Consider the following 21,768-nt stretch of genomic DNA (forward strand, 5'->3'; position numbering starts at 1 on the left):
ACATCTTTAGTCAATACGTTTACCATCATCATCTACCATTAAAACTGGTTAATTTGGAAAAAGAATGTGACGAGTTCTGGCATTGATTTTTTTTTTTTTTTTTTGAGAAAACTGGCATAGTAATACATATCTTTGCCAGGAGGAATAATGCATGAAAGTTTAGGGTTTTAAGGGAAGTAATGGCCTCTCTTTTTACTGTGCCAACACCAAAATATTTGACGGATTAGACCCTAATGCTGCCGTATGCTTCTTTGGTATTCCAGGGCTATATCTGTCCATTCCTTCAACTCTGTGAAGCAAAGGCTAGTTATAAATCGAGTTTCATAGACGAGAGGAGAGGGGTTTAGGGGTTTTACAGGAGTGAAAAAGAAAATGGGCAAGAAAGAAGGAGACTTGTGGGACGATTCGGCTCTCATCAATGCTTTCGACAACGCCATGACTACCTACAAGGTTAAAGCTTCTCTCTTTCACCCCTCTCCTCCATTTCAATTTCGAGCAGAGCAGCTTCTGTTTGTGGTTTTGTTGATTGATAAACACCCAAAACTGTAGTAGCTAATCCGATTGGTTTTGTGACCTCAGAAAATGCATAGCAAGAAACCCAGTCAAGGCTCAACCCAGGAAGACAAGCCTGTGAGCAGTCCTGGAGAACAAGTCATTGCTGAGGCTGACGAAAGCGAGGAGATCAAAAGGTGAGCTTGTCAGTTTTGATTTTTGACCACTCTTTTATGTAGTAGTATTCTTAGAGTGATGGATTTTGTTCTTGTCTCTTTTGGGTTTTTCTGTGTGGACTTCTGTTAAGTGTTTCCGAGAACTTTTGTGTGTGTCTGTAGGCTTGGTTTATTGATTTAGATATTGAAGAGATGGAAACCACTGATTGAACTAGTGTGGTTGGAACTCCAGACCCACCAGGCTCGATCGTAGAAGCTTAGAATGTAGGGGTGTTTAAGGGTCATGTGGGATCAGCGTTGTACTATTATACTCTGTGCCCTCTAGCTCATTGGGTTAAATTTCCTCACCAAAAACCAACCTCATGCAACAAATAGGACTCGGATCCCCTGCTAGAGATTTAGTTGCCATCATTCAGCTTCCGCGTCAATAGAAAAACATCCAGCACGGTTGGGTATCAAAAAGTTGTAGAACAGCTTAGAAGTTTCATAAAAAGACTGATAAGATTTCTAGACTGCTTATTTTTTAGAGATGTATGATGTGGATATAAACTGGTACAGAAAGCTCAGCAGTGCCTTAGACTATACATTTTTGTTTATCCAACTTTTGATATAAGAGCCTCCAAAACCATTTTGTTGGGATCTGGATCTTCTGCTAGTTATTTGTCAAGGAAAAAAAATGCAGTAGTCGTTTGTGAATCTCATTGTCCTATCTGTCCTTACTGGCTGTTCTTCTCGGCTGACAATGGAACCCTGATCAACTTTATTCTTTCCTCTGATTAAAGCCCATGAAATAGTTAAAACGAACAACTCCAAAAAAAAAAAAAAGGCTCCCACTCTAACTAGATGATCAAAATGCTGACTGTAAGTGTCATTAATTAGAAAATGACTGTTGTCAGAAAAGGGAACTAAGGAAGTTATATTTTCCTGATCAGCAGGATTATTTGTTAGGGAGAAGATAGAGAGGAGAAACTTTTTTTCTACCTGTTTACAAAGGTGAGCTTTTACAATCGTTTTATTTCTAACCATTTGGTGATGGAGGAGCTAGTAGATTAGCAACTTGAGTTACAGACTTACAGTAGATGAACCACTTCCCAACATATATCTTAGGTTGAATCAGCAAGGTGGGCGGGATGATGTCTTTCTAAATGAAGATCATGTACTTCTGAAGCACTCATTGTAGCTTAGGTGTCATGTAGCACAGACAGAATGAATATCTGTTTAATCTGAACCTGACAGCTAGCAAAACTTCCTTTCACCTCTAATCCCATCCCATCATTTGAGTCCATCCCTGCATTGTTAATATTTTTCTTTACATCTATATCGTCAGAATTTAAATGCTGCCTTCTCTTATCTTGAACACTCAGAACCCTTTTACTATATGTTTCTTTACATATTTATCGTCAGAACCTATAAATAATGTACATATACCTTTGTTGGGATTATGTCTCTAAAGCAGTTCCAATTCCAGGAAGATTTTATTAAAACAATAACCTATCACTAAAATACCCTTTAATAGGGTAGGGCTACACGAGCGAATGTAAGTTGCTCTTCTATTAGTTTCAGGCATACTAAACTTCAAGTAGCAATAGAAGGCTCAAACTCAGCTCTTCCAGCATGTTCAAAGTCTGTTATACTGAAATATAATTATATATAGTTAATATATATGAAGTGGGTCCAGTGCCGTTGACTGGCTGAAATTGGATAAGAAATCATTATTAAAGCAGGCTGACCTTAAAAGTTCTACATAAACGGAAAATGAGAGATGATGTACTTGCTTATTGCTTGTACATCTATTGAATTTATGAAATACTAATTTTGCTATCTCTTCTTGTGCCTTAAGAATACAATGGGACACAGACGACGCGACAAAAGATATGCCAAAGACTGCTATAGAAGGTGGAGAGACCAGTAATCTTTCAGAAGTTATAGAAAAACAATCTTTGGATTCATATGTACCCGATCCCTATTCACAAGATGCACAGGACATGCAAAATAACTATTCTTCTTCACAGGGTGGAGAAGATTATACAAAGTTACTGAACCAGTATTATGAGATTGAAGAGAAAAGAGAGAAGATTCTAGAGCAACTTCATCAATTTGGTGGTGGGAATTACCTGTATTCTGGCGAAGGTTCGGGTTTAGGTTCAGGTGTGCTGTGGAGTAATCTTTCTAGTTACGAACAAATTACAGTCCCTGCAAGCCAACCTTCCAATCCGGCTGGTGTGGCTTCATGTTGCCTGTACATGTGTCCGTGCTTGATGACTTCATGCAATGCATTTCCTGCTTGTTCATCGGCATGTGCTGGTATAACTTGTACAGAAGCTTGTTTGGCAACAAGTAACGGGAAACCTTTATCTCCTGAAGATGGAAATGTTGTCAAGACAGCACTCGGGACTGCAGAAAGAGCATTATCATCCATGACAACAAAAATTACTGGTGATTCTTTAGTAACTGAAGGTAAATATTCTTAATGCACTAGGCATATCTTTACATAGATTGTTTGATCATTACAATTTAACTCATGGTCTTTGTTAATTCTTTTTTATTTTAATTTCCATTTGTAGCTTAATTATGTTGCTAATGGTTTTGACTTTCTGCTGTTATTGCACACGTAACTATATATCTGAAAGCTTTAGCTTTACTGATTGATCATAATCTAAAAATCAACGACACAGAGAAATTGTGTATTGATCTCATCTTATCACTAGACGTCTTGTTTCATGTCATGTTTCAGTCCCTTACTTTCCATTTCTGAACCATGGTCTGTGTTGGCGATTTAAATTCATATTGTTTTGTCAAGTGATAGAGTATTCTGGCTGATTCTATCATCTATCTTTTTCCCCCAATAAAAATACAGAAAAAATGGATGACAAAGAAGGAGCAGAAATGGCTGAAACCACTAGCTCAGAGACAGATATAAGTGTGGTTTTGAATGCATGGTATTCCGCAGGTTTCTACACTGGCAAGCAAGTAATCTCTTTGCTAAATGATTTAATTCAAATGACTAATTGTTTGATGTGATTAGCGGTATTGTAATCACATCATATTCCTTTCTTAACTACACTGGTAATCAAGCTGACATTATATGCGGTGTTGTACTGGAATATTTTCTTAATTTGCCATACCTTCTCTCATTATGTTTAATTTGTTATATATTTAACAAGAGTTCTTCGAACTACAACATTATTTGCTTGAATCTCTGTGCAACCTGTGAATAAATGTTCAATTTTATTGTGCATCTATGATAGGGTTTTGCACTAGTCATAGAGCCAGGAATGTGATTGACAGTTGGGCCGGACACATTTGATTATGTATGCTTTTACGACACTGCTGTAAATTTATTGATTTCATGGCTTGCATCTTATATTGTTTTCATCTCATTATTTGTTGCTTTGTATGTCCACCTCTCAAACAATACGATCTTAGCTTTCTCTATGTTCATCTTGGATTCTATTTTTAGAGTTCAAACCTTGATCGAGTATACTGAGCTTTCTGATATAGGTATCTCGTGGAGCAGTCCGTTGCTAAGAAGCGACAAAGTTAAACGTTCCCTCAAGCTGCAGCATACAGATTTTTACTTATTATGACACAGGATCTACATTTAAATCAAAAAGTCAGTTTCCTAATAGCTTTTAACTAGTTGTAAGTGTGAAATCACTGAAATGTAGTTTCATTTCGACCTCATGCAGAACAGTAACTAAATTATCATGTTATGAGTGAATATTAGTCAAGTTATTACCCTCCATCCGTCGCCCTAATTGTTTCAGTCCTGTGATTCCTTTCTCGATTTTAAGTGCATTTGAGGCTTTGAGCTGTTTATATACAGTGAACAAAACAAAGCTGAATTAATGGTGGGATCGCGCAAGAGTACAAACTCAAAATGGTACTTGAACTATTGTGAAAGTCCTCACTCTTGTGACTCTTTGGGCATCCAACAATGATTTTCATGTCCATACACTCCACAACAAAATGGCATTGTTGAGAGAAAACATCGTCATATTGCAACTATGGTCCACCCACTTCTTCTCACCTCAGGTGCTCCTCAAAATCTTTGGATTGAGGCTAGATTTTGAGGCTGTGACACATCATAATATCTCATCAATCTTCCTCCCGCGCCTACTCTTAATTGGGATATTCCACACACCCGTCTATGGTCATTCGCCTTCTTATTCCCCGCTTCGTGTTTTTGGGTGTGCCTGATGGGAGGTTAAGAACTTAAACTTCTACTCTAAAGATTTATTTTTTATTAATATCTTCCTTTGAATTAGGTTACAAATAGAAGATCGAAAGAGAAATAGTTAGTGCAAATTTTTGAAGATAATGAGTACCAAAAGAATAAAAATCTACCTTTAAGATAGAAAATATAAATTACCTAAAATTGAGTTTTACATTCATTATTTAAATATATAAATCTTTTGAATTTATTAATATATGTAAAGTAATTTCTAAAATTCTAGCAATATTGATGAGTTAAGGAAAACTCCCAAAATCACAAAAAAAAGTACCTTAATTGTAGATCTAAACTAAATTTAATTATAATAGTTGACTAATCAAATTTAAATAGTGGCATTATGTAATTATGCTAAAAGAGAAGACAATATATTATCATAATTTAAAATATTTTAGTGTAAATTGAATTAAATTTATAGACGGGTTTATTCTAAAGGGCAAATTATTGTTTAGTACCAAATCAAATATTAAATTATAAAAAAGTTAAATAAGAAATTTCAATTAAAAGATGGTCTTCACATTTAATTGGAAATTACAAAAGAGTTAACAAGCTTCAAACAAAATATTTTGCTGATTGTTTTGCCATTTTGTAAATATTTGGCTGACTGTTTTGCCATTTTACACTTTTTTTCTTCTTCTTTTTCATGTTTCTTCTTATTTCGGCCATAACTTTATCGTTAGGACAATGAATTTGAGCATGGTTGGTACCGTTGGAAAGATATTTTTCTCCTCTTTCAATTGATATCATACCCACTCCGAATTAACCACCGTATAAGGCAAAGAACCCTTGGAAGGGGTTGTCGTCGTCCATGGCGGTGCTCCAAACTTTTCTGAAGAAATCGGAGCCCAAGACTAAGCTATTCTCTTGATTTTGAACACATTCATACCAATTTTCTTTGAATATTAACATAATTTTGCGGATTTAAAAATTATTCTCGGCATGTTACACTTACAGTCACACCACCAGTCACATTGGTTGTAACAATAATGACATTGTGACTGCCATTGTATCTAGTAGTGTGACTATCCGTCTATCTAGTAGTGTGACTATGTTGTGACAAGAAGAAAATATGAAAAAAAAATTTGAGTAGAAATGTAGAATTAACGAAGATTTGTCAGATTTACAGTCACACCACAAGTCACACTACATGTCATACTTACAGTCACACCACCAGTCATAGTTGTAGTCACATTGGTTCTTATAATAATGACATTGTGACTGACATTGTATTTGGTTGTGTGACTACAATTGTATATGGTAGTGTGACTATTAGTGTATCTGGTAGTATGACTATGTTGTGACAAGAAGAAAATGTGAAAACAATGAAGAAGATTAGAATTGATAGGAATAACAAATATTTGTTTGTTGTAATGTGATCTTGAACTTCTTAAATAAACTAACACAATATAAATATCAACAATGACATTGTCACACCAAATGTCACACTGGTAATCACGCCAATAGCCACACTAAGAGTCACATTGGTAGTCACACTAATAATCATACGATTAGACATCACATTGGGAGTCACACTAATTCTCACCTACCATTCTCAATAATTAATATTGAATGATGGCCTAGTTAGTTAATGTGGTTGTTGGCAAAGAAAAAAAATAGTGTGATGGGGTAAAACATAAAAATAAATCAGCTAGGTTCAAAACATATTGGCATAAGGATTATATAAATGTAGATATAACAAACACATTTATATGTGTTATTCTAAAAAGTAAAGGAATTTAGTATATTCTCATAAGGTTTTCAATATATTTGCACTATCTAATACTAATATAATGCATAAAAGATAATACTATTAGTATTAGTCTTAAACCCGATTACAAAGTATCGAGTATACGCAAGAATATGAGCTAACATATTCAAATCGTGGTCTAATACTTACAAAAAGAAATTTTCTATTTTTGAAAGTATGTACCTTAGCATCATTGGTTTCTAAAGAGAAATATTAGATGAAAAATTGAATTAATTCTAAGTTAATATAATCTTAGAGTACTAAATAGTAAATACTAAATTTCGGGGTATTACAACACTACATGTCACAACTGTTGTCACACTACCTGTCATAACCCCTATCACACTACATGTCACAACCGCTGTCACACAACCTGTCATAATCACTGTCACACTATCTATCACAACTGATGTCACACTACCTATCACACTCGTTGTCATAGTCACACCTGCTGTCACACCAATTGTCACAGTGTTTTCTGGTGACAATTTCACACCACTTGTCATAGTGTTTTCTGGTGACAGTTGTGACTAGAAGAAATGAGAAGAAGAAGAAGAAGAAGAAGAAGAAGAAGATAAAGAACCTGAGCACCAAAAGAATTGCTATGGGCACCCAGTGGTCACCATCGTCTTCCAATCTTGGTGTTTCCAGCCAGCCTTGCATCAACAGCAGCACAACCACCATCATCCTCTCCTTCCAGCATACCCCATCAGCAGCTGCCAGCTGCACAACCGCCGCCTCCAGACTGTCACTGCCTCCAGACTGTCACTACCTCCAATCTCGGTGAGGCTTGAGAGTTCAGAGAGAGAGAGATCGGTAACGTCGGGTGTTTAGAGAGAGAGAGAGAGAGAGAGAGACGCGATTCGAAGACAAGGCAGAGGCACGGGGACGTCGATTTGGTTATGGAGCTGAACGACGCATTGATGTCGAGGATTAGGGAGTGGAGATCAGAGACTTTAACGGAGGTCAAGGCTTCATTGATCTTGTCAACAGCTGAGGGATTGGACAGCGGCAGTGCTGGCGTTGGAGAAGAGAAGGACTAATGAGCTTGCAGGTGGTGGTCTAGGTTTTGGTCATCAGAGATCGACGTCAAGGAGGCTGGAACAAGTTTTGGAGGAGAAAAGATGAGTTGCGCGAGTCGTAATTTTTAAGAAAAATAGAGGCAACGGTTTAAGGAATTTAATTGGATGAGTTTTTTTTCTAATTTTCAAATCTTACTTGACTTTTTCCAATTTCATGTATCAAATGTGACATTTTTATAAGAAGTCATTTTATAATTAGGTTAGTCCAATATGACTTTTTTAATGAGAAACCCTATTCTAAAATGATGTCTAGAAATTGGGTATATTGCCCCTAATATTAATGTTCTTCAAATAATACTCGTGTTTTCATTTGCACTTACGTCCTCTTGGTCGGCCTAAGAAATTTTAGAGTAATTTCCTAGGAATATCGACGAATCATTTCATGGCCGGTTTTTTTTTTTCATTACCAAAAAAAAACCCGGCAATGAAATAGTCAATGATTGAGTATCCATTGCGAAGCTTCATTGATATTTATGCTTACCAGTTGGGATTGAATGTGAAAATGAGACTTGTCCAAAAGCTCCAACCTTCGAAGAAGAAGTGGAGACAGAGAGGTCCGTATCAGATAGACAAAAGTCTTTCTTGTGTGGAGTTTAAACTCCACCCTTTGGTTCCTTGTAAGGAAACCCTGAATACATCGTCTGAAACTCTGAATTCGGTGGTGGTGGTACTCTGAATTGATCATGGCCGAGTTAGTATTGGGGGCAGTTTTGGGAGCAGCATTCACTGTGCTGCAGGAGGCGGTTAACAAGGCGACGGTCGGCAAGTTTAAGAAGTGTAAACCTCTATTAGGAGCTCTCCAATCGACACTGGACTCAATACAGCCATTGGTCATCCAACAGATTGGAGAGTACAACGAGAAGTTGAAGCTCCCAAACGATGAAATAGAAGCGCTTGACAGACAAATGAGGGAAGGCGAGTACCTAATTCGGAAGTTGTCGAAATTGGGTTGGTGGAACCACATCAGGTCTCGTCACACCAGAAAACTTATCGAATTGAATGGATCTCTTCAAAGACTCTTGAAACATATAGTGATGCAGCAAGCAAGGGATATTAAGGAGAACTTGATTGTGACCAAGCAAACCAAACAACAAATTGCGGAATTGCAAGAAGATACGAGGAGGTTTGCTTTGGCACTGCAAGACAGCGGGAAACAACTTGTCGAGTTCCAAGAGCTGAATGAGAGGCTATTACAAGAACGTATGCTGCTGCAAGAAGGAGCAAGGGATTCGCAGAAGACTTTGTTTGCGGCACTCGAAGAGAACGGAAAACAACTTGTTCATTTGCATGGAGTGATAGAAAAAATGATGAAGCAGCAGGGATCAAAGGGTGCGACGGATGCAGAAACAGGTAACCTTTCTTCAGAGGTAGCATGTTTACTTACATGGATGAAATTAGCTGTGGAATACAACAAAACTGGTCTTTACGTACAACACACATCTCGTTTAAAGATCAGTATTGTTGTTGTTGATGGAGTTTAGCGGTAATTAGTAGATCCCGTTGCTTGAGAAACTAGATATCAATCTGTCTATAATTTTCAAAACGTAACTAGCTAGCTGTGAGATTTCTAATTATGATCGATGGTCATGCAAGCAGATGATTCTGATGATGAATGGTTGAAGCCTAACGAAGAAGAGGATGATCTGGTGGCACTATCTGATTTGCTGTATGAGGGCGTACGACTACTTTTCGACAAGGATGTCATGGACAAACCTGTTCTTAAAAGCATCGAATCCACGCTAGCAGCCTCGTTACCACCACTCAAAGAAGTTTCCAGGCCCGCTGGGTTTAACGTGAATGAGATGCGAGTAGAGGCTGTCATGATACGAATGCGAGAAGGAGTTAAGCTCTTTCGTCAGTGCTCAAACCTTCAAACGTGGAATATGTACAGGAAGTTCAAATACGCCAACAAACTTATTCAGTGGGATGAGTCTCTTCGAGTAGAGATTAATATTTTGTTAACACGGAAACACAAAAGTGAACCAACTACATCATATGCCTCCAGGGAAAAAAAGACTCAAAGTGGTAACTAAGAACTCTCAACTTTAAGCACCCATGTTACCACTTTAAAGACTATATATTGTCGCACTTTTCAGGATTTACTGTAATTTACCACATTACGATAGTTTAATGCATGTTGTCATACATGAACACAAATAGAAGTTTCCAACTTTAAGCACCCATGCTATCATGAACAAATATTGGAAACGCAGCATTCTTCTGAAGAGACTTTCATCTTTTTTGTTCAAAAACTGTAAGAGTATAAGATGAAGATACTTTAATGATTCAAGCCTTGATTTGGAAGCGAATGCGTGCAAACTAATGTAATTATTAAGTTTAGTGTTGTGGTCAACTTTTGGCAAATTTGGGAGGCAGGGGAAATGAAGGGATAATCAAAATCTTGTTACTGTTGTGTCTTCAGAGGTTTCCTTTGCTGCTGCTCAGAGCCTGACAGGGTCTCCGGGATCAAAACCATATATAACACGACATAGTTAAGGGAAAACTGACAGCAAACTAGTAAATTTGAAATGCAAACTTTTATTTGATGACTGCTACATCCAGAAGAAATGTAGCTTTTATTGCTGGAACTGGACATGCATACGAGACTCAAAACTAACAAGGGATGCCTATACAAGACCAAAAGGACGGTGAGTTTTGTCATTAGTTGAAATTTTTTTATTTTCGTACTTGAAAATAGTGCCTGGCCTTTGCACTACTTAGTGAATTTATTACCTGGTATACCATACACCATCAGGGACTCGGAAGTCGGAACCATGTTATCTGAACTGGACCTCTCCGCTTGCTCTTCTCTGTCTGCCTGCCAAAGGCTTAATAAATTGCTTTTCAACCAAAAAAGAACATTTCTGATATGATCCTAACTCTCAAACACAGTTTAATTCATAAAATTCTGCATAAGATCTCAAGCACCTATGATCCTCATTCATCACCTAAGCATGAATGCCAATACTTGCACTCAGATCCAGGAATCACTCATGATAGAGCACATAATTATCACCATATGATGACAAAATAACAAATTTGGATCCGAAAGAATCTCTTAAAACAAAATATGGTCTTTTGAACACAAATAGAAGCCGGGTCGAACACTAATACACTATTAATGCTTGGAATGTGAATAATGATTGTCGTTGGGATTCCTCCTTCCACTGAATGCAGCTAATGCCTTCCTTATTGGAGGCTGCAGAGGAGCCTTCTTATCAGAGTGGTGCCGGAAGATGTAGTCATTGGAAGTGAACAAGTCGTCATCTCCCTGAAGGCATACATATTTAAACATTTAATTAAAATTTTACAAGGAAAACAGCAATTGCACATGTACACAAACGCTAGATAAAACCCAAAAAACTTGAAAATTTACCGGTTTAGTTGCTTTCGTTCTCGTCCTTGGTTTAAGGTATTTTTGTGGGAGCTGATCCTCACGTAAAACTGGGTTCTTAGTAATGGCATCTCTTCCACCTTTAGGTAAAGGAAGTGAAAACTGCAAGAAACAAAACTTCAAGTGAAAAACAGAAACGCATCAAAGCATAAGGGCACACATCAGGCAACGAAGACATACAAGAGATGGATTTAGGAATGATGTATAGAAAACATATAATTTCTAATTAATATATTAAGATAAGTTAATCTCTGAGAAAAATCTCTCAATGGGGCTCCGGTTTTTACAGAGCAACCAAGATGGAACCCTAGAGTTCTATAGCGGCTCCGCTCTCCGTTCATGGGTGGTGATCGTCTTGATATTTCTGGCGACAGCGCAGAGGACCCTCGGCGTTGATCGCGAAGCTGTGGTGTTGGTTTGACAGGGCACTAATAGTAAGTTGGCGGTGGGCCTTGTGCTCTCTCTCTCTCGATCAGGAAATGGTGGCAAGGCATGCGACAAGGGCTTGCTTGCGCTGAAAATGACGCCGAACTTGGTGTTTGGATTCTCGGAGCATGCGAGGGATGCGTCGCAGGCGAGGGATGTGTTGCAGGCGAGGGATGCGTCGCAGGGGAAGGTGGCCGTGGATCTGGGTCCAACGACGGTGGAAGCGGAGGTGCAGCAGGAACTGATCGGGGAGATGGTGAGCTCGGCTATTCATGATCCGTTTTTTTCAGCAGGAAACCGTACTTTCAAACTAGGGTTGACCGACGGAGGAACTGGACTAGAGTTGACTGGGCCTGCTGTTGGGTCTGTGCCTCAGGATCTGCTGGGAAGGAAAAGAGGAAGGCCTGCTGAACGCCCTAATGTAAAGGGCAAGGATAAGATTTAGATGTTTTTCTAGCCTATTGCTTTGCTTCTATAAGTCGTAGAATAGGCTTCTTTTTATTTTTATTTTTATTCTGTTTCATTTCAGGGATAGTTCTTAAAGAATAGACCTGTGTTATGTACTAAGTTTGAGTTTTGGCTCAAGACCTCTTGTCTGCTACATGACAACAGCGGAGTATGTAATGGTAATTCAGGCCTTCGTTTTATATAAAATCCTAGTGGATTCTATAAAAAATAAAAGTAAATCACTTGTACTATTCGGTCACAATTATGTGAAAATAGCATGTTTTTATGTTATCCCACTACCAAATGAGCATACTAATAAGAAACCAGTTAAATATCCAGTATGCAGTCATGCAATAAACAAATGGATGGAACGAGTAGACAAGAAAACAGGTATAACAACCACTCTTATTTCACCTTTACAAACATTAACAAGTAAATGCACAAATAAGCTACAAAGAGTATTTCATTTGCAACCTGTTTCTAAGTATAACTGGAAGAAATAGAAATACTTACTTTTGTGCCACGCAATGTGATCCGAGGCTTACGTGCTGCAAGAATAATTCCATTCTCACCCACTGTAACTGCTACCTTGCGCAAGGTACCACCATTTCCACACTTCGGACAAAATATTCTCCCAATTTCAGCAGTCACAGTGTTACAAGCATGGCATTTCAAAATCCACCTAAGAAAGAAGAGAAATCAATGCTTCTGAACAATAAAATTCTTAACATATGCAACTAGTTATCGAATGATAAAAATGAAAAAATAAAAAACATAGTCAAATCAAGTCCTTAACAAATGCAACTAGTAATACAAATGATAAAGTTTGATAATGAGATATTCATATCATATAAATACCTGTGTAGCTGGCGGATCTGCATTCCTCCAGGTGCCAACAACCGTAAACCCATCTGCAGAATAACATTTTGCATTGCATAATCACTTGTTATACAAGCTACACTAGACTCAGACAAGGATCGCAGCATCCAGCTCTGCTCACTACTATCCTCGTGCATATTTGATGTATCAACACTTTCATCATTATCACTTGAAATCTCCAAGTGATCCAGCCCTTCATTTATCACACCAACCTCATCACCCTCAACACCAATATTCACACCATTATCAGAAGTGCTTTCCCCTGCTTTGAAATCATTGTCCTCAACCCCGATCTCCCTTGTTTGCTCGAGGACTGAGGGCACTTCATCACGACTCTTATCCACTGTCATCTCACCCTCCACAGGTCTGCAACATGCCCCTTCAAATTTAGAAGGCGATGCTTGATCCTGGCTTCTAGCATTTACCAGTATGTCACCACTTGACCTTTCCTCGGCGTCTTGCTGAGAATCGTTATCAGCCGATGCCTCATAAGACTCGCGTCTAGCTTTCCTTCTCAAAAACCTCCTATGAGTACTCCTGCTGACTGCAGGCATCCAATCACCAGCATTATCATCAACTTGTCCCTGGGACGCATCAATCCCATCAGCCACCATCTTCCCTTCAATATTCACCTCTTTCTTCTTTGGGAAATACCTCCTACGCCTCCCCTGATAGCCCTCACCACTATCCTGATTCTCAGAACCAACATCACTCTTAACTTCCACCGCAGCAGAACCATCAACAGAACAACTCTCAGACTCAGCGACAACATTCAAGCTTATATCCTTCAACGGAAGAATCCTCGACTCGGGGTTCAACCTCTCCTCGGCCTCATTCTCCAGCGCTTCCCACTCTTCCAAATTCGGCACATTATTCCCCCACCCGGGCAGCTCCTTCTCCGGCAGCCTCCTCACATTAACCGTATGCACCGGCGGAGGGCACGCCCTGAGATGCTCAGTTCCATGCATCTGAGCCTCCAGCGTATAAGTCATAGCAATGAGCCTAATATCCACATCAGACAACGTCTGTAAATCTCCGGTAGCCCTCGCAAACTTAACAACTGCCCAAAAGAACACACGCAAAACAAAACCCTAATTCAGTCACACATACAAATTCAATTCACATAACAAAAGCTCAAATCAGATCAACGAAAATGTTATCAGAGGCTTTGGACCTTTAGCGAGGGACTCGTCGGTGGGCTCCATGGTGTGGACCTGGAAAGGGACGACGGAGAGGCGGTGGCGGGAGACAGGGTCACGGATTTCATCCATGACTTCGGGGACGGAGACGAACTTGTCGGCGAAATGGGCGAGGGTATCGCCGCCTTGGATGATGGCATTGGCGTCGACGACGGCGACGGCGATGCCTTTCGAGGACTTGCAGCTCTCGACGAATACTTTGCCGGCGGCGATTGCGGAGTGGGAAGGGTTCTGGGGTTTCGGGTCCGGCTGCTTCTTGACGATGTTGCTCCAGCAGGAGAGTACCGGGGCGGTCGGGGTCGGGTTCGGGTCGAGTGTTGGGGATGGGGCGACGGTGGCGTCCATGGTTGTGGAGGCAAAGTGTTGACTGTTGCTTAAACCCTACAGAGTTTGAGAGTTGTATAGAGGGACCCGTTTCCTTTTTTAACCCCTCCAAATATTTACCTTTTTACCATGTAAGCTTAATTTTACTGCGTTGGTGAATTAATGTAGTAACTCCGAGAGTTAGAATTGCCTCACTAATTCCGTAGTATGCATTTTGTGTTGTGAATATTATTCATACTTGGGGCTTGGTTGTTAGTTGTTACAAACTTACAATATCTCCCTATATTCGTTGTATAAGCTCCCTTTTGTTTTAAGAAGATTGGTGATTTGGTGCATATTCATTTAAGTTTACCATTAGCCAACACTGTCAACACACACAAAAAAACCTTTTCTATACATCTGTGTAACAGTAGGCAGAATCAACCATTAGGTTTTTTTTTTGGTCCAAGAGGTAATTCAATTTTTCTTATATTCATCATTTTGCGGTTTTCGATTCCGTCGAAATTCGGGTTGCAGTTGTTACAGTAGCCTCTAACTTGAGATTAGTAGGTAGTTCGATTGTAATGGAGTTGGGGTGGCACTAATAGCAAGAGTGGAGAGAGGCAGATAAGCTGTTGAAAAGCTTTGGGGGGAGGAGGGATTCAGACTCTGGCTTTTGTCTCGCATTTTACATCATTGCACTATAAAACTCATTTGCTTTCGTATGAGCGTTGGAGTTATTTATGTCATGTCAGATGTTCACGATTTATGGCGTGATGCAGTTTTTAAGTACAAACATAAGAGATGGCAGAGGATTGTTTGAAGACATGATTGGACAAAGACAAGATCAGTTCTATGCATGCCACTTGAAAGTTAAGACTATCTGTGGGCCATAATTGGACATCAAAAAATAAATTATGCTTGATCAACCATGGAACAGTGAAACTAAGAGTACATGAAATTATCAGAGCAAAGTACAACAATACTGATGTCTCCAGATAACTTTAGCCATATATTATAAGGACCAAGTGCATGAGCTTCAAGTATACGCAATCGAAGTTATCTGGCACAAAATTGACCATCACAAAAGAAAAGGAACCAATTTGACACTCTTATTTAACAAAATAAATAACCACTCATATCATCATCAATCAATCTCTGTTGAGAGGGATGCCGAAGGAATTTAATCCCAACACCAATGATTTTTCTTTCTTTTGGTTGAATCCCTACTTCAAAATACAGGTCCCTGTACGGACAAAAACCTTGTTACACCAAGACACTCACATGAAGTCATAGTCATCGAGGGGATCATAGCCGTCAACAGCAATATCATCATCTGGCTTATCAACATGAAGCTGCTTTTTCTTGGCACCTGCAAAATGAGGAAAGCAACAATCATCATGAAACATAACTTAGCTTAGTGCATGAACATCTGAAAAACAAATGAGGTAGGTAACGATATGCACCTGTCTTCTTTTTACCAGCATTAGCTTCCTTCTCAGCTTTTATCTTCTCATTTGCAATTGCCGTAATTGAAGATGCAACCTCTTTAGCATCTGCTCCTTTTAAAGATGTCATAGAAAGTCTCATTACGGCCTTAAGTAGACCAATATAATGAAAGCTTTTCTGCAATGGTAACAGAACAGATTAAACAATACTCAAAGTCCAAACATTTGTGTAGAGGCAAAGGCAACTTAACAAACCTCAAATGGACGAAGTTTATGTGAAATGAGCTCAGCATATTCCAGGAAGTCACTTTCAGATTTGGGAATAAAATTATCAATGGTCTTCTCTTCACCTCTAGTAGAAAACAGTTCTTTAGTGGCCTTATAATCTGCTTCTTCCACGAGTCTGTATCAGGAGAAAAGAAACTTTGGTGAGAAGTTATAGCCACCGAGGTCTAATACACATCATGAAGGTCTTCATACACTCAACAAATTGCAGTTGCTCATCTCATAGGTCACATGATAGTTCTGAGACCAACAACCGAAGTGTGAAAGAACAAAATAAATAGTATAAAAGGCTAGACCTATACATCACAATTAGAATCGTTTACCCTTCACTTGAGCGCACTACATCAACAACTTCAGCAAGTGCGGTTTATCTCACACCAATAAAATAACATACTATTTGAACAGGGACACAGGAATTTCCATAAGCAGCATTCATCTGACTCGATTTTAATTATAGTTAATGTACAAAACAGTGTTGCTCATTTCATTTGCCTGGCAACACTGCAACAAAGAGAAAACTGCATTGCTTGCAGTTCTCACAATACGTCTCTAGAATACCAAAATGCTCAAATGAAAAGGTAAATATAATATTTAAAAAAAGCCAGAAAGGCGGCAGAGGTCAACCATGAATTCTCACCTTTGTTGACGAAGTTTCTCAGCCAGGGGATCTAGTGGCTCTTCCTTTTCTACTTCAACAGATTTACCTTTCTTTTCTGCAGCCTTTGCTGCAGATTTCTTGGGTGCCTTTTCAGCAGGAGCCTTTGGTTCAGATGCCTGGACAAAAACAAAAAAAATTAAAATTAGACAAAATGATTCCACACTTTAAATTGTTGGTGTTGTATTTATACTTTTTTTGATGATTTATACTTATATCTTTGTATTCTCCAAAATATCTAATTAACCGATAAAAAGTTTAAAAAGTGTATTGAGCAATCCAGAATCTAGTGAAGCCTGAAAGCTTGGCTCACTAGTAGAGATATGATATTTATTTCTCATGAAGCATGTAACTAATAGGCAAGGAATGAAACTATGCAACTCTATCACTGCAAAACAGCCTGGTACAGTATGCGGGAAAGTGAAATTTTACACCATAGTAACTGCAAAACACATTCTGAACTTAGTTTTGCAAATCAATGTCTCTAAAGATTCCAAATCACCTATTAATTTGCTAAATAGCATCTTCATTTACATCATTTAGAAGAACAACAATATATACACTTCCGTTTGTAGCTACTATATTAAAACTTCTTTAGAAGTTACTAGAATACCAATTTGATACTTAAACTAAGTCTTCATTTTGAATACTATAGCTACAGCCATATAAACCATTTTTTTCACCACAAATTCAACTTAAATTAATACAATCTTTCCACTTGATTGTATTCAAATCTTTCCATAAACAACACTCCCACCTCCTTGCTATCCCTGATGTCTGAGATTAGTTACTCAACATAGGTGAAGTAACTTGCAATTGACCATTCATATTTGACTACACAACAGATAGAACCTCGGTAACAAAGTAACACTGTCTGGTTTGTGGTTATAGGCATCCAATGCCCGCATAAACTGAACATCAGTGACATAACCAGCATCCTTGAACACTAAAAAGACCGGAGGAATGTAATCATACACTAATAAAATATGGCCTTTAGCCTTTCACATAGAGCCGTGATCATATTCGTAGCAATATACACATTCATTCATGACATCAGAATGATGATCAAGACAATTAGAAGTAGCATATCATCACAGGAGCATAAGAATGATGAACACAGTAGATTTGTTTTAGAAGCACAACCAAATAAGACAATCTCAATTATTCTTACCAGAGAAGCAGGTTCAGCTTCATCCTCCCACGAATCCTTCACGTCATTTTCATCCGCATCTTCATCATCCCAGTTACCTTTTACCACTGGCTCCTTAGTAAGGGAAACTGAAGGTTTAAAATCTTCTGATTCTGAAGCAAGAAAAGCAAACAAAAACGACATTAGTAAACATAATAGCAAACTCTAGTTCATTATTAAACAACCAATGTATGTGCTCTAACCTCTTAGGTATACAAAAAGAATTAGACACGAAACTAAAACAAAACCCAATAGCTAACCAGCGGAAACTACGAACCCGCATGCATATCACACCTTACAACTATTATATACATTAACTACAACAAGCTCAAGTGACAATAAGCAACATAGAATCAAATTAAGATCCAAGAGAAGCAGTCTTACCCCAGTCGTCCTCCATATTGCAATCCTTTTATTCCTTCCCAAATTACCAAACAAACAGCTATCTGCAGACCCGTCATCAGAAATTGAAAAACCCACAAACAATTTGAGCACAACAAAAGTGTAAAGGCTCAAGCTTTCCACAAAGCCCACATACAAAGTTGAATAATTTTGAGGCAAATCCACATGCCAGAATCAAATTAGTAGCAAAATCAAAAGATTCAGATACAACTACAACATGAGAATGAATCAAATAAAAGAATTGGGGGAGAAAGGAGAGAAATTTGGGGAAGAATCGATCTGGGAATGGAGGGAATTACCTGAAAATCGAACGGAACAGGGAAACGGTGAGAGAGGAGACGGTGGTCGGCGGTTTCTGTGAAACCCTAATTTCAGTGGTGTGCTTAGGCTGTCAGTGTGTGCGTCGAGTCGAGTCGAACTAGGCAAAGGCAGAAAGAAAAGGCCCAGAGTTTTGATTTATATTTATAGGTGTTTTTATTATTTTAATTGATTTGTGTCAAATAGAAGTGTTATGGGTTGTGGGTGGTCAAGGGAGATTGGCTTATTTTCGGTTTGGGCAGAGACCTCGAGAAACTTGGGGATGTTACTTCCATCATTAATTCTCAGTTTCTCACATTGATTTTTGTTTTTTTTCCTATTAAGGGTAAATATCATGAAAGACTTAAATAGAGATTTTCTAGTCACGCTCTCTCTAAACTGATCCAAATAGAACACTCGGCTCACAGAATTGGACAAAGAGTTTAACCAAATACAAAGTGAAGTATAAGAAAACTCTAGAGCGATCATCAACAAAATTTACTTCCTAATAGTTTGTATTATGAAAAAATCGGGGGCGACCAACTATTAATAGTTTGTATGGTGGAGTGCATGTACTAAAGAACTGCAACCTTACCAAGCAGAGCATCAACGAGAATTTTTGAATCCTCCTCATGGTTCTGTAGTTTGTATATATGAAGACCCTCGTGAAGGGCAGTAACTTCAGCAACTAAAACACTTGTGTCCCTTATTTTCTTAGAAGCAGCCATATAGCCAAAGTGGTGTCGTGATATCCGCAGAGGGGTTTCATCGATCTCATAATAAGAACTCAAAGGCGACATGGAAAATGGAGTAATTATTTTTCTACATTCATGGAACACAAAAAAACAATCATCCAATTACAAGATAAAAGAAGAGGTATAGTTTTCCAATCGGATGTAGAGGCAGCTAAAGAGCTCTAAAGCAGTAAAACAACAGATAAAAGCATTTGAACGAAGTTAACAACGGCGGCATGGGCAGGGGTGGTCCTAGGGTCGTCGTCTCCGATATAAGCCTCTAAGTGTTGGACAACAATGGTGGCACAGCGGCACTAATGCAGTGACTTTTGGCGGTCACCTGGCTGGAGCTTGGGTTTGTATTGGTACTTTGGTAGGCGGCTAGGGCTTCAATATTGGTACTTTCGTAGGTGGGTTAGTTCAATGAGTTGTGTCTTTCATGTCTTTTTAAGTATGTTGGACCCTGGGATGTCACTTGTGCCTTGTGTTTTCTTAGGGGTGGGCACAGGACGGGATGGGACGGGACGGAGCTCATCTCACGTCCCGTCTCACTCTTTTGAATCGGGACGGGACGAGAGTTTTTAAGAATACATTCCACTCGGGATTAATCCCGGTTGAGACGGGACGAGATCGGGACGGGACGGGACAAATCCCACATTCATATAAAGTTAAATAAAAACCTATATTTTTACTTTTTCATTAACAAAATAACATTTAATAATGAAATTTTAACCAAAAAAATACATATTATGTTCAAAATATTATAATTTACCATTATTATTTGAATTAATATAATTTTAGAGTTATTAAGAACATAAATTAGTTTCATTTTGATACAAATTTATATGAATTATTAAGTTTTCATTGAAGGTGGGACGGGACGGGACGAAGCGGGATAGAATTTATTCGTCCCACGTCCCATCCCACTATTATGAAACGGGACGGGATCAGGACGGAACAAACGTTTTTAGACCTCCGTCTCGTCCCGTCCCTACGAATTTCGGGACGGGATCGAGATTTCCGTTTTTTATGCCGACCCCTATGTTTTCTAAATAGCTGTTTGGATTACTATATTGAGCTTCATTCAAGATTGTATCAGCATAGAGATTGCTTATGATTTTCTTAGGTAGTTTCGCTTTCGCATGGTGAAAGGGATCCGTGTTCGTGTTGTTCATCCATATTTGATCAATTTAAAGTTTATCGTCCTCTCTTAAAGATAAATACAATATTTAAGTACTAAAATAGGACGTACTGTGGATTTCATTTTTTTATCAATTAAAATAATTAATTTGTTATGACAAGTGTAATGCGGGTTGAACTCATGATTTCTCACTTAAATTGAAGTATTTTGTCATTAAACCAAGTGGTACGACACTTGATTACTTCCTCTCTTTTTTGGTTTCTCAGGAAATCCCTCAATTTTTGGGAGATGACTATACATTTGAACCGCGTCGGACTGCCCAATTATGGCGGGAAATTCTCCCAACACTGATTGTTCTATTCACAAGGCTCGAACTCGAGACTTTATTTAAGGTGAATAAGCTCTCCACTTAAACCACCAAGTATTAGTAATTGATTATTTCCTTTTAAGTTGGTCAAATGTTGTTGTTTTTTTCCTTATCAAACGGTTAAAATAAATTAAAATTGTAATCAATCTGTGTTATTGCAAATAGGCGCAAGACCCTTGTTCTTTCCGTTTGAAGCTTTGCTAGTGTCTACTTCTTATCTTTTATATGCGAGTGTCAGAGTGTGAACTGGGAATTAGATCACAAGCACTTCCCCCACTGCAAATCTCCCTTAATCAATCAAATGCTGTTCTTGGAGTGCTTTTTGTACCTATGTTTACGTTTGTTAGTTGCTACCAAACCAGGCAATTACGAGACATTGCAGGAACTAATATTAAAACATGAAATGCCGACCTAAACTCTAGACCCCATGCAAGGATGGCATTGCTTTTGCGTTGTATACTTGTAGTCCAAAGCTTATGATTTTCTTATTACTTCTTGCACGAGGGCTCAGAATCATCTCACCTTCTCATGCAGAGTGATATAACCTCCAAAATATATTCAAACATAGCTACTTGTTTGCTAGCTTCATAGTCCAAATACCAATCAAAGTGAAAACCCTATCATACTGGAGGGTGTGCCGTGGGGTTTCTGCATGCCTATGTTTTATTTAACTAATTTGGTCGCTTAATTCATTAGCTCTTCTTTTGGTTCGTAAATTTTGAGACTTTAGAGAAGAAAACTCGGACTATTTTTTGAAGAAGCCGGTGGGGCGGGATGTACTTCATACATACTCTCATCTTTGTCTCCTTATTTTCAAATTTTTCTTCCATGAATTATAAAAAAATTAGTTACTCTCTCAATCACTACAACGAAC

The 21,768-nt window shown here is 38.5% G+C and overlaps 4 protein-coding genes across 6 annotated transcripts; 2 read left to right on the forward strand and 2 right to left on the reverse strand.

The window, feature by feature from the left end:
* The first annotated feature begins 315 nt into the window (after positions 1-315).
* LOC126794936 (uncharacterized) lies at positions 316-4,420 on the forward strand. The gene is made up of 5 exons (XM_050521732.1): positions 316-450; positions 580-689; positions 2,509-3,125; positions 3,526-3,634; positions 4,170-4,420. The coding sequence occupies exons 1-5, from the start codon at positions 373-375 to the stop codon at positions 4,210-4,212; spliced, it is 957 nt and encodes a 318-aa protein (XP_050377689.1). The 5' UTR covers positions 316-372; the 3' UTR covers positions 4,213-4,420.
* Positions 4,421-8,243: 3,823 nt separating this feature from the next.
* Positions 8,244-10,002, forward strand: LOC126795117 (uncharacterized). Its single transcript, XM_050521939.1, has 2 exons — positions 8,244-9,078; positions 9,325-10,002. The coding sequence occupies exons 1-2, from the start codon at positions 8,412-8,414 to the stop codon at positions 9,759-9,761; spliced, it is 1,104 nt and encodes a 367-aa protein (XP_050377896.1). The 5' UTR covers positions 8,244-8,411; the 3' UTR covers positions 9,762-10,002.
* Positions 10,003-10,634: 632 nt separating this feature from the next.
* On the reverse strand, positions 10,635-14,430 carry LOC126793707 (RNA-binding NOB1-like protein). 2 transcript variants are annotated; one of them, XM_050520305.1, is made up of 5 exons: positions 14,049-14,430; positions 12,854-13,934; positions 12,509-12,677; positions 11,105-11,224; positions 10,635-10,999 (listed from the first exon to the last, which is right to left on the reverse strand). In XM_050520305.1, exons 1-5 carry the CDS (start codon positions 14,416-14,418, stop codon positions 10,847-10,849), a joined length of 1,893 nt encoding a protein of 630 aa, XP_050376262.1. In that variant the 5' UTR covers positions 14,419-14,430; the 3' UTR covers positions 10,635-10,846. The 2 variants fall into 2 exon arrangements, with proteins under 2 accessions (XP_050376262.1, XP_050376263.1); XM_050520306.1 differs by lacking the exons at positions 10,635-10,999; positions 11,105-11,224 and adding an exon at positions 11,711-11,964.
* Positions 14,431-15,370: 940 nt separating this feature from the next.
* On the reverse strand, positions 15,371-18,810 carry LOC126793361 (uncharacterized). 2 transcript variants are annotated; one of them, XM_050519857.1, is made up of 7 exons: positions 18,655-18,810; positions 18,338-18,399; positions 17,936-18,066; positions 16,747-16,883; positions 16,080-16,227; positions 15,843-16,002; positions 15,371-15,748 (listed from the first exon to the last, which is right to left on the reverse strand). In XM_050519857.1, exons 2-7 carry the CDS (start codon positions 18,351-18,353, stop codon positions 15,657-15,659), a joined length of 684 nt encoding a protein of 227 aa, XP_050375814.1. In that variant the 5' UTR covers positions 18,354-18,399; positions 18,655-18,810; the 3' UTR covers positions 15,371-15,656. The 2 variants fall into 2 exon arrangements, with proteins under 2 accessions (XP_050375814.1, XP_050375815.1); XM_050519858.1 differs by having other exon boundaries at positions 18,338-18,402; positions 18,660-18,807.
* Between the last annotated feature and the right edge of the window lie 2,958 nt (positions 18,811-21,768).

This window comes from Argentina anserina, chromosome 5, assembly GCF_933775445.1.
Source record: "Argentina anserina chromosome 5, drPotAnse1.1, whole genome shotgun sequence".
Taxonomy (NCBI): Eukaryota; Viridiplantae; Streptophyta; class Magnoliopsida; order Rosales; family Rosaceae; genus Argentina; species Argentina anserina.

What these genes read in the sequence shown, in the direction of transcription:
- LOC126794936 (XM_050521732.1), top strand. Translation starts at nt 373, where the DNA reads ATGGGCAAGAAAGAAGGAGACTTGTGGGACGATTCGGCTCTCATCAAT. An exon ending in GAAAGCGAGGAGATCAAAAG is followed by an intron (nt 690 to 2,508) that starts GTGAGCTTGTCA and finishes TTGTGCCTTAAG; the next exon opens with AATACAATGGGACACAGACG. An exon ending in GCAGGTTTCTACACTGGCAA is followed by an intron (nt 3,635 to 4,169) that starts GCAAGTAATCTC and finishes TTTCTGATATAG; the next exon opens with GTATCTCGTGGAGCAGTCCG.
- LOC126793707 (XM_050520305.1), bottom strand. Translation starts at nt 14,418, where the DNA reads ATGGACGCCACCGTCGCCCCATCCCCAACACTCGACCCGAACCCGACC. An exon ending in CAGATCCGCCAGCTACACAG is followed by an intron (nt 12,678 to 12,853) that starts GTATTTATATGA and finishes CTTCTTTCTTAG; the next exon opens with GTGGATTTTGAAATGCCATG. An exon ending in TCACATTGCGTGGCACAAAA is followed by an intron (nt 11,225 to 12,508) that starts GTAAGTATTTCT and finishes TGTTTCTTGCAG; the next exon opens with TTTTCACTTCCTTTACCTAA.
- LOC126795117 (XM_050521939.1), top strand. Translation starts at nt 8,412, where the DNA reads ATGGCCGAGTTAGTATTGGGGGCAGTTTTGGGAGCAGCATTCACTGTG. An exon ending in TGCGACGGATGCAGAAACAG is followed by an intron (nt 9,079 to 9,324) that starts GTAACCTTTCTT and finishes TCATGCAAGCAG; the next exon opens with ATGATTCTGATGATGAATGG.
- LOC126793361 (XM_050519857.1), bottom strand. An exon ending in AAGCTGAACCTGCTTCTCTG is followed by an intron (nt 16,884 to 17,935) that starts GTAAGAATAATT and finishes GTTTTTGTCCAG; the next exon opens with GCATCTGAACCAAAGGCTCC. An exon ending in TGCTGGTAAAAAGAAGACAG is followed by an intron (nt 15,749 to 15,842) that starts GTGCATATCGTT and finishes CTCATTTTGCAG; the next exon opens with GTGCCAAGAAAAAGCAGCTT.